At 48.8% G+C, this 12,605-nt stretch overlaps 1 protein-coding gene across 1 annotated transcript in view; it reads right to left on the reverse strand.

Moving 5' to 3' along the window:
• The window catches only part of SEC22A (SEC22 homolog A, vesicle trafficking protein), a 34,545-nt gene that overhangs the window by 14,762 nt on the left and 7,178 nt on the right, over window positions 1-12,605 (reverse strand). The window contains exons 2-3 of the mRNA XM_069732605.1: window positions 7,746-7,944; window positions 7,000-7,163 (exon numbers count right to left, since the gene is read on the reverse strand). Coding sequence (XP_069588706.1) covers window positions 7,000-7,163; window positions 7,746-7,927 — 346 coding nt within the window. The 5' untranslated portion in view covers window positions 7,928-7,944. The remainder of the gene's footprint in view (window positions 1-6,999; window positions 7,164-7,745; window positions 7,945-12,605) is intronic.

A 12,605-nucleotide genomic window follows, 5' to 3' on the forward strand; every position in this document is an offset into this window, starting at 1 on the left:
TGATTACATTGATCGCCGGCGAGGAAATGACAAGAAAGCCAGGTTAAATAGGAAACTCCCATATCCTGATAGAACAGGTGGACACCAGAGACCGCAGAGAACACAAGTCACCCAGTACCATCTGTAACCACCAGAGGGAGCCCAAAAACAGAATCCACAACAGGAGGAGACGGGAGGTCACCAGATACTGATGATGGAGGAGACGGGCGGTCACCAGATACTGATGATGGAGGTGACGGGCGGTCACCAGATACTGATGATGGAGGAGACAGCCGGTCACCAGATACTGATGATGGAGGAGACGGGCGGTCACCAGATACTGATGATGGAGGTGACGGGCGATCACCAGATACTGATGATGGAGGAGACGGGCGGTCACCAGATACTGATGATGGAGGAGATGGTCGGTCACCAGATACTGATGATGGAGGAGACGGGCGGTCACCAGATACTGATGATGGAGGAGACGGGAGGTCACCAGATACTGATGATGGAGGAGACGGGCGGTCACCAGATACTGATGATGGAGGAGACGGGCGGTCACCAGATACTGATGATGGAGGAGATGGGCGGTCACCAGATACTGATGATGGAGGAGACGGGAGGTCACCAGATACTAATGATGGAGGAGACGAGCGGTCACCAGATACTGATGATGGAGGTGACGGGCGGTCACCAGATACTGATGATGGAGGAGATGGGCGGTCACCAGATACTGATGATGGAGGAGATGGGCGGTCACCAGATACTGATGATGGAAGCGGCGGGCGGTCACCAGATACTGATGATGGAGGCGGCGGGCGGTCACCAGATACTGATGATGGAGGAGACGGGTGATTTACGTGCTATTAAATCAGAGAGTCATATCACACAAAATAGTGAATAAATAACATTACCCACATGTCTACTTTACATCAGCACAATTTTGGAAACAATTTTTTGGTTAGGAAGTTATTAGGGTTAAACGTTGACCAGTGACTTCTCATTTTTACAACAAAATTAGCATAACCATATTTTAGGGACCACATCACATTTGAAGTCACTTTGAGGGGTCTATATGACAGAAAATACCCAAAAGTGACACCATTCTAAAAACTGCACCCCTCAAAGTGCGCAAAACCACATTCAAGTTTATTAACCCTTCAAGTGCTACATGAGAACTGAAGCAATGTGGAAGGAAAAAATGAACATTTCACTTTTTTCACAAAAAATTTACTTTAGACCCAAACTTTTTTATTTTCACAAGGGTAACAGGAGAAAATGGACCCCAAAATGTGTTGTGCAATTTCTCCTGAGTACACTAATACCACATATGTGGCAGAAATCTACTGTTTGGGCACATGACAGGTCAAGGAAGGGAAAGAGCACAGTTTGACTTTTTGAACGCAAAATTGGCTGAAATCAAGAGCGAACGCCATGTCCGATTTCGGGAGCCTCTGATGTACCTTAACACTGGAAATCCCCCACAAGTGACCCCAATTTGGAAACCACACCCCTCAAGGTTGTTATCCAGGGGTATAGTGAGCATTTCAAACCCAGAGTACGACACAGAATTTGATAACATTAGGTCGTCATATTGAATGTATCGTCTTCAGTGTTGGGCGAGTGCTCACTACTCCAGTCTGCATCGGGTGCTCGGCTATGCACCGAACATCACAGGTGCGCGAGTGACATGGTCGAGTCCCCGCCCAGCAGGTTTCGTGCCTGTTAGACACCCAAAAAAAGCAATGCATTAATTGGAGATACTTCGTGCATACCCGACCACCTGATGCAAACTCGAGTAACGAGCACTTGAGCTCAACACTAGCATCAGATCGCCATCATTTTTTTAACTTTTGAAAAAACAAAACAATTCTAACCCCAACCATAACCCCAACACAACCCTAACTCCAACCCCAACCCTAACTTCAACCATAACACAACCCTAACCCCAAACCAACCCAAACCATAACACAACCCGAACACCCAACACAACCCTAACTCCAACCCTAAACCAACCTCAACCCTAACTCCAACCATAACACATTCCTAACCCCAACACATTCCTAAACCCAACAATAATCCCAACTATAACACAACCCCAACACAACCCCAACACAACCCTAACCCCAACACAACCCTAACCCCAACACAACCCTAACCCCAACACAACCCTAACCCCAACACAACCCTAACCCCAACACAACCCTAACCCCAACACAACCCTAACCCCAACACAACCCTAACCCCAACACAACCCTAACCCCAACACAACCCTAACCCCAACACAACCCTAACCCCAACACAACCTTAACCAGACTTCGTGCATACCCAACCATCCTATGCAAACTCGAGTAACGAGCGCTTGCGCTCAACACTAGAATCATATAGTCACCATTTTTTTAACTTTTGAAAAAAAAAAAACAATTCTAACCCTAACACCAACCATAACTCAACCCTAACCCTAACTACAACCTGTGAGGTCATGCTACCCGAGTGGATTGGGGAAACTTGCTTGGCAACGGGATTAAAGCACTCAGGCACGGTTTCTCCACATAAACAGTCTATCCGGTTTATTTCTCCGGTTTATTAAACATCACAAGCCGTATCACAAACAGTTATTTACATCAATGGAACACATTAACTACCGACAGTCTGTTCCAATGGCAGATACTTCTCTGCCCGTAACCCCCCCTCCAGTCCACTCCAGGACATTCCAACACACAGGCCTTCAGTCCATGGCCTCACCATGTGCTTCCAGGAATCCAGTCCACTCCAGGACATTCCAACACACAGGCCTTCAGTCCATGGTCTCACCATGTGCTTCCAGGAATTCAGTCCACTCCAGGACATTCCAACACACAGGCCTTCAGTCCATGGCCTCACCATGTGCTTCCAGGAATCCAGTCCACTCCAGGACATTCCAACACACAGGCCTTCAGTCCATGGTCTCACCATGTGCTTCCAGGAATTCAGTCCACTCCAGGACATTCCAACACACAGGCCTTCAGTCCATGGTCTCACCATGTGCTTCCAGGAATCCAGTCCACTTCAGGACATTCCAACACACAGGCCTTCAGTCCATGGCCTCACCATGTGCTTCCAGGAATCCAGTCCACTCCAGGACATTCCAAGACACAGGCCTTCAGTCCATGGTCTTACCATGTGCTTCCAGGAATCCAGTCCACTCCAGGACATTCCAACACACAGGCCTTCAGTCCATGGCCTCACCATGTGCTTCCAGGAATCCAGTCCACTCCAGGACATTCCAAGACACAGGCCTTCAGTCCATGGTCTCACCATGTGCTTCCAGGAATCCAGTCCACTCCAGGACATTCCAAGACACAGGCCATGCACTCTGAACAGGTGACCCAAACCTTGGTCACATTATGTAGCTGTAACCACTCCCATAGGTGGGAGGTGTGTGTGGCTAGTTTGACCTGCCCAGCTCTCAAAGTAGCCCTGCAAGCCTTCCTTTATAAACTATACAAATACTTGTGGGACTACAGGTCCCAGAACAATACTACAGGCTTACAGCGCAGACTCCCTCTGCGACACATACCAGCCATTTACAATCATGCCGGACATGGTTTCATTATCATCATAATTATGCCTCCAAGCACATCCTGAAGCGCACACAAAGCGCCCCCTGGCTATAACATGGGTCACTGCACCACGAACCATAACACAACACTAAAACAACACTAACCCCAACTGTAACCACAACCCTAATGACAACCCAAACCCCCAACACAATCCTAACCACGACCCTAACCCCAATACAACCCTAACCCCAACACAACCCTAACCTTAACTATAACCCTAATCCCAACCCTAATCAAAACCCGAACCCCCAACACAATCCTAATCCAACCCTAACACAACCCCATCCTAACACAATGGTCCACTCCCGTCTTACCCGCTATCTCTCAGATAACTCTCTTCTCGACCCTCTACAATCTGGCTTCCGCTCTTTACACTCTACTGAAACTGCCCTCACTAAAGTCTCTAATGACCTACTAGGTTAGAAACACGTGTGCACAACCGTATGAGGTGCACGGGTAGGTTCCCAAACCGTAATCAGCAAATAATACAAAACCCGGCACTCAACTTTGTGGTGTGAAGAAACGAAAGATTTATTATCCCAAATCAGAAAACGTTTCGGTCCCACAACTGGACCTTCATCAGTAACGTTTACTGGGACAATATATAGATTCAAGTGGCTATATGGCCTGCCCGGAGGTAGCTACCAATATAGTATTGGATATCCAGAGAGAAAAGTTACAGCCTATATGGGTGCTGTCATCGCGGCGTCCACCGTTCACTTGCTATTCAGCGGTGGACGCCGCGATGACAGCACCCATATAGGCTGTAACTTTTCTCTCTGGATATCCAATACTATATTGGTAGCTACCTCCGGGCAGGCCATATAGCCACTTGAATCTATATATTGTCCCAGTAAACGTTACTGATGAAGGTCCAGTTGTGGGACCGAAACGTTTTCTGATTTGGGATAATAAATCTTTCGTTTCTAATGACCTACTAACAGCTAAATCTAATGGTCACTGCTCCATGCTAATTCTCCTGGATCTCTCCGCAGCATTCGACACTGTGGATCATCAGCTCCCCCTCACTATGCTCCGCTCCATCGGCCTCAAGGACACCGTTCTCTCCTGGTTCTCCTCCTATCTCTCTGACCGATCCTTCACTATATCTTTTGCTGGTTCCTCCTCCTCTCACCTTCCCCTTACTGTTGGGGTTCCTCAAGGATCAGTCCTAGGCCCCCTCCTCTTCTCGTTGTATACTGCCCCTATTGGACAAACAATCAGTAGATTTGGTTTCCAGTACCATCTCTATGCTGACGACACCCAATTATACACTTCTTCTCCTGTTGTCACGCCGACCTTTTTAGAAAACACCAGTGATTGTCTTACCACTGTCTCTAACATCATGTCCTCCCTCTATCTGAAACTAAACCTGTCAAAAACTGAACTCCTCGTGTTCTCTCCCTCTACTAACCTACCTTTGCCTGACATTGCCATCTCCGTGTGCGGTTCCACCATTACTCCAAAGCAACATGCCCGCTGCCTTGGGGTCATCCTTGATTCTGACCTTTCATTCACCCCCTACATCCGATCACTGGCTCGCTCTTCTTACCTGCATCTCAAAAACATTTCTAGAATTCGCCCTTTTCTTACTTTCGACTCTGCAAAAACTCTGACTGTTTCACTTATTCATTCTCGTCTGGACTATTGTATATCTCTACTAATCGGCCTCCCTCTTACCAAACTTTCCCCGCTCCAATCTGTCCTGAATGCTGCTGCCAGGATCTTATTCCTCACCAACCGTTACACCGATGCCTCTACCTTGTGCCAGTCATTACACTGGCTACCCATCCACTCCAGAATCCAGTACAAAACTACTACCCTCATCCACAAAGCACTCCATGGCTCAGCACCACCCTACATCTCCTCCCTGGTCTCAGCCTACCACCCTACCCGTTCTCTCCATGGCTCAGCACCACCCTACATCTCCTCCCTGGTCTCAGCCTACCACCCTACCCGTTCTCTCCATGGCTCAGCACCACCCTACATCTCCTCCCTGGTCTCAGTCTACCACCCTACCCGTGCCCTCCGCTAATGACCTCAGGTTAGCATCCTCAATAATCAGAACCTCCCACTCCCGTCTCCAAGACTTTACACGTGCTGCGCCGATTCTTTGGAATGCACTACCCAGGTTAATACGATTAATCCCCAATCCCCACAGTTTTAAGCGTACCCTAAAAACTCATTTGTTCAGACTGGCCTACCGCCTCAATGCATTAACCTAACGATCCCTGTGTGGCCTATTTATATAAAAAAAAAACAATCAGGTTCCTCGCATCATGTTCTCATTCACTTTATGCAGTATTAGCCCTCTGTGTCTGTACTGCTACATACTTAGGCAGATAACTGGTTCATGCAGCTTTACATGAACACCTGAGCCTTACACTATGGCCGGTCCGAACAATGAAAGCAATTGTTACCATCCACCTCTCGTGTCTCCCCTTTTCCTCATAGTCTGTAGCTTGCGAGCAGCAGGGCCCTCATTCCTCCTGGTATCTGTTTTGAACTGTATTTCTGTTATGCTGTAATGTCTATTGTCTGTACAAGTCCCCTCTATAATTTGTAAAGCGCTGCGGAATATGTTGGCGCTATATAAATAAAAATTATTATTATTATTATTATTATTATAATGGTAACCCGAACACAACCATAACCCCAACCCTAACATACCTGTAAACCCAACCCCAACTCTAACACAACCGCAACATAACAGTAACCCCAACCCAATAATTTTTTATCTAACTAAGGGGGATTTGATTTACTATTTTTTTTTATTTTAATCACTGTGATAGATCCTATCACAGTGATCAAAAGAAACCAATAGGAAAAGTTCCCTATTGTTGCCGAGTACTGACTGGCAGATCTCGGCATGCACCAGCCATTCTTTTTACCAGAAAGATGATGCTGAGCGCCGGGGGACAGAGCAGGAGGGTCCGGGGATGGCGGAGATGTCATTTCTCTGTTCTCTGATATGTTAGATCATATCAGAGGAGAGAGAAATTAATTTTAAATCAGACTCTTTTTTTGTGATCGCTGCGAATAACGTCGATCAAGTAACAAGGGACCGTAAAAAGTGGCCGTGATCATGTTCTCCAGGGTCTCAGCTATCCCGATAGCTTTACCTTATCGGCACCCACCCCCGAGGAGAAGCACCATCTCCTCCACACGAGGATCACAGCCCCCCCCCTCCCCAGGAGCACCGCCCCTCCCTCACCCACTGAGGAACATGGGCTCCCCACCCCCGAGGTGCAGCACTCTCTCTCTCCCCCCCCAAAAGGGGAACACAGCCCTCCCCCCCAGAGCACAGCTCCTACTCCCGCCCCCCCAGGAGCACAAACCCACCCTCCTCCCCGGGGAGCAGAGCTGCTGCTACCTGCGAGACCCAGCAGCACCTATGACCCCATCAATCTCTCACCGAACTCGATGAAGGAGTACGGCCGGATGGCGGCGTTGACGTGACCCATCTCGTAGGTGCTGATGAACTCTCTCTGCAGCTCATCCAGGAAGCAGAAGGCGAGGACGCCGGGGTAATGCTCCGAACACAACATCATGTAGCTGACGCCCAGCGAGCTGATGAAGCTGCAACAACACGAAGCATCGCTGGTTAAGCACAGTGAGCAGTGATCTGCAGCCCGAGAAGATGCTAAACTACAACTCCCAGCATGCCCGGACCACCGCACACTGGGGGGTGCACATGGGAGACCAGCAATGTAAATGTCAATACTACACGGCTGCTCTTACACACCGAGGACGAGTCAGCGACCAGGAGCTGCAGACAGTCTAAGTCCTGGGGCGACGATCACCGCAGACCAGGGGCCCCCTGTTGCCGCTTTCTGACTGTGCCCCTTAGACTTGAACATGAGACCATGGCGCCAGTCAGAGCACGGGAAAGGAGAACCCCGATGTGGCGGTCAGTGGGGCCCTACATGGGGCCCGACATCTATTACACGCCTGTGATAAAGCCGACCCCTGATGCTGCACACACGTCAGCCCCCGTCACTCCTGGGACGACTCCTGCGCAGGAGCTGTATAAATAAGGAGGTTTTCTCCTGGGAGCCGTCATTCACCTGCATCATTTCCATCATCTATTGTGAACCATGTGGCCCCGGGTGGCGGCAGGATCTGGGGCCCCACTCACATGCAGGGCTCCCGGCTACTCACTGGACGTGGTGCGGGCCTCTCTTCATGGTGCAGCGGTCCGGGAGCTGCTCCAGTTTTCGGGACAGCACCTTCAGGTATTTCTTGGTCTCCTGCACGGACATGTTCTGCTCGTGGTCAGTGGAGGCCGATAGTGGGAGTCCATCTCTCGCTCGGACCACGGAGGCAAACAGAATGACGGACATTTCCAGCAGAGTGTGGTCTATAAGGACAGAGAAAGAGCACAGAGGGTTAACGATCACAGGTCACATGACAGCGGACGCTAAAATACGCCTCCTATGGTTACTCTGGATCAGTCATGTGACGGATGACATCACCCGGACCGCTACAAGCAGAGTGACATCACTGACCGCAGGGGTGAGCCCACCTATCACGCTGCCTCTGTGGCCGGGACCCTCAGGGTTAGGGGCCCCCATTATCTCTACTCCTGGAATGGATACAAGTTGCATTCTAAAAAGAATAAAAAGCAACGAAAACTCCTCCGAGCAAAATACAGATGTCCGTTCCATCAGGAGCCGGAGGTTCCCCCGGAGCAGCGCTCACATACAGCAGCTAACGGGGAATCTGCACCGTGAGGGACGAGGGAGGCACCATTTAGATTTATTAAGTTCAGGCCCAATATATTATCCAGACTTCTCCCTCTCCCCCTGGACTGTGGCCCCCAAGCAGGAGATAAATACACAATTTCTCAAAAGAACAGGACTTTGCCATATGGCCAGAGAATCAGAGGCCACGTGTTAATGGCGGAGGAGCAGAGCGGAGACCCCCGCTGTCTCTGGTGCCAGGCGGCCAGCTATCAATCAGGTATCAATGGAAGCCCTAGACGGAGGCACCGACACCTAGAGATGAATTATGAGAGCGCCGTGCATCTCAGGGTTATGTCCGCCATACCACCAGAACCCTGGGAGCCCCCTGCACGCACCCCTGCGCCTCATCTTCCTCTAGCGGTCCCGGATACTGAGTTATTGAGACCGGCCCTCCAGAACCCGACCCGAGTTTGTGCGCTCTGTATCAGTCCAGCCCCAACGAACCCGTTGAGACATCAGTCGCCCCATTTAAACCTCCCGCTAGGAAGCCATGACCCATTCTAGATATTGGAAATTATTTCAGCTAGGCGGCTAGGGGAGAATTCAGTCCAGACCCAGAGGGGCGGTTCGAATATGGGAGGGGGGCGAGCTAGGGGTTAAAAGCTGGATACACGCCTTTAGCCAGTGTCATGGTTCTGCTACAGAAGCCGCGTCACGTCACGCGTGGAGACGGACCAGAAACTAAGGACGCACCTGTGGACTCGGCGCTTCCCTGTATCCGCAGGCTACAAGGACCGATAACATGACTCATACAGCTAACTGCTATCCCCAACCTGTACCCTCCCTTTATCTGCACCTCTGGCTGTAATATATGTATAATATGCTGTATATATTTGTATTATCTAGTGTGCCCTTTTGGGAATAAAAATATCAATTAATTTGTGCTGATCTTATACCTCGAATCCTGATTTCCCACATCCTTGAGTCCGGCTAGTACTTACACGCTACCTGGGGTTGGTTTCTGACCCGATATAAGCTTGATAACGGACCGGGCTGATATCTATCGAGTAATGTTAAAAGAAAATCTCAAAGCTACAAAGCACATAAGGTACACAGCCACATATTAATTCAGGCCATTATCGGCATACAATGATCCTATGTGCTTACATGGACAAAACCATTGGATATAATCGCTGAACAAAACAAAGAACGAAGAAAAGAACTGAGAACAAGAGTCCAAATATATAGCGAATAATAACTTTATTATATTATACTAGATGATGGCCCGATTCTAATGCATCAGGTATTCTAGAATATGCATGTCCACGTAATATATTGCACAGCCCACGTAGTATATTGCCCAACTACGTAGTATATTGCCCAGTGACATAGCATATTGCCCAGTCACGTAGCATATTGCCCAGTCACATAGTATATTGCCCAGTCACGTAGTATATTGCCCAGTCACGTAGTATATTGCCCAGTCACGTAGTATATTGCCCAGTCACGTAGTATATTGCCCAGTCACGTAGTATATTGCCCAGTCACGTAGTATATTGCCCAGTCACGTAGTATATTGCCCAGTCACGTAGTATATTGTCCAGTCACGTAGTATATTGTCCAGCCACGTAGTATATTGGCCAGCCACGTAGTATATTGCCCAGTCACGTAGTATATTGGCCAGTCACGTAGTATATTGGCCAGTCACGTAGTATATTGGCCAGTCACGTAGTATATTGGCCAGTCACGTAGTATATTGGCCAGTCACGTAGTATATTGGCCAGTCACGTAGTATATTGGCCAGTCACGTAGTATATTGGCCAGTCACGTAGTATATTGGCCAGTCACGTAGTATATTGGCCAGTCACGTAGTATATTGGCCAGTCACGTAGTATATTGGCCAGTCACGTAGTATATTGGCCAGTCACGTAGTATATTGGCCAGTCACGTAGTATATTGGCCAGTCACGTAGTATATTGGCCAGTCACGTAGTATATTGGCCAGTCACGTAGTATATTGGCCAGTCACGTAGTATATTGCCCAGCCACGTATGTACCGGTTAAAAAATTAAAAATAAACATATACTCACCTTCCGAAGGCCCCTTGTAGTCCTGGCGCCTGTGTGCGGTGCAGGTGGCAGCTTCCAGTCCCAGGGTTGGTATGAGCGCAGGACCTGTGATGACATTGCAATTACATGACCGTGACGTCATGAAAGGTCCTTCTCGCATAGCATCCTTAGCACCAGAACCTGCCGCTTGCACTGCAGAGGACAGGACGCCACGTTGGAGGGTAAGAATAACGTTTTGTTTTTGTTATTATTCTTATTTGTAACATTAGATCTTTTTACTATTGATGCTGCATACGCAGCATCAATAGTAAAAAGTTGGTCACACAGGGTTAATAGCTGCGTAACCGGAGTGCATTACACCGCGGTCTGGTAACGTTGGCATTAACCCTGTGTGAGGGCTGACTGGAGGGGAGTATGGAGCGGGCACTGACTGCGAAGTGGAAAGAGCGGCCATATTGCCGCCGGACTGTGGCCGTCGCTGATTGGTCGTGGCAATGGTCGTGGGCGTTTTGCCACGACCAATGAGCGACTTGGATTCCATGACAGACAGATGCCGTGACCAATGAATATCCGTGACAGACAGACAGAAGGACAGACGGAAGTGACCCTTAGACAATTTTATAGTAGATAGGTGAAACAAACCATTATGGCAAAGGTGGGGGAACACCAGAAGAAATAGGACACTTCACAACGAGGAACTGGTGGCAGCATACCATTCTGGTGTTATTGGGGGGTCCTGGCAGTGACGGACCAGAGGTTTATATATACACTGCTCAAAAAAATAAAGGGAACACTTACACAACAGAATATAACTCCCAGTAAATCAAACTTCTATGAAATCAAACTGTCCACTTAGGAACAACACTGATTGACAATCAATTTCACATGCTGTTGTGCAAATGGAATAGACAACAGATGGAAATTATTGGCAATTATCAAGACACCCCCAATAAAGGAGCGGTTCTGCAGGTGGGGACCACAGAGCACATCTCAGTACCAATGATTTCTGGCTGATGTTTTGGTCACTTTTGAATGTTGGTTGTGCTTTCACACTCGTGGTAGCATAAGCGGACTCTACAACCCACACAAGTGGCTCAGGTAGTGCAGCTCATCCAGGATGGCACATCAATGCGAGCTGTGGCAAGAAGGTTTGCTGTGTCTGTCAGCGTAGTGTCCAGAGGCGCTACCAGGAGACAGGCCAGTACACCAGGAGACGTGAAGGGGACCGTAGGAGGGCAACAACCCAGCAGCAGGACAGCTACCTCAGCCTTTGTGCAAGGAGGAACAGGAGGAGCACTGCCAGAGCCCTGCAAAATGACCTGTAGCAGGCCACAAATGTGCATATGTCTGCACAAACGGTTAGGAACCGACTCCATGATGAAGGTCTGAGTGCCCGACGTCCACAGATGGGGGTTGTGCTCATAGCCCAACACCGTGCAGGACGCTTGGCATTTGCCATGGAACACCAGGATTGGCAAATTCACCACTGGCACCCTGTGCTCTTCACAGATAAATAATAATAATCTTTATATGGCGCCAACATATTCCGCAGCGCTTTACAGTTTAACAGTTTCAAACACAACAGTCACAAGTTACAACGTTAACAGTACAATAATTAAAGCAAAATAAGACGACCCTGCTCGTGAGAGCTTACAATCTACAATAAGGTGGGGGAGATACAAAGTACAGGTGTGTATTTACAATGATGTATTTACAATCATGGTCCAGCCATCTTCAGGGGGTGGGGGATAGATGGAGATAGTGAATGGGCTACACACACACACAAACATAAAATGACTGATTAGTGAACGTGATAGGCCGCTCTGAACAAATGTGTTTTGAGCGAGCGCCTAAAACTATGCAAATTGTGGATGGTCCTAATACCTTGGGGTAGAGCATTCCAGAGGATTGGCGCAGCACGGGAGAAGTCTTGGAGTCGGGAGTGGGAGGTACGGATTAGTGCAGAGGTTAATCGAAAGTCATTTGCAGAGCGCAGCGGTCGGTTAGGCCGATAGACAGAAATGAGGGAGGAGATGTATGGGGGGCCGCACTGTGGAGAGCTTTGTGGGTGAGAACAAGTACTTTGAATTGTATCCTGTAATGAATGGGCAGCCAGTGTAACGACTGGCGAAGAGCGTCCGAGTAACGATTAGCCAGATGGACGACCCTGGCTGCTGCATTAAGGATGGACCGGAGAGGAGAAAGTCGAGTGAGGGGGAGGCCAATTAATAGAGCGTTGCAGTAGTCCAGACGGGAGTGGATCAGGGC

Source organism: Ranitomeya imitator, chromosome 7, assembly GCF_032444005.1.
Source record: "Ranitomeya imitator isolate aRanImi1 chromosome 7, aRanImi1.pri, whole genome shotgun sequence".
NCBI classification, from domain to species: Eukaryota; Metazoa; Chordata; class Amphibia; order Anura; family Dendrobatidae; genus Ranitomeya; species Ranitomeya imitator.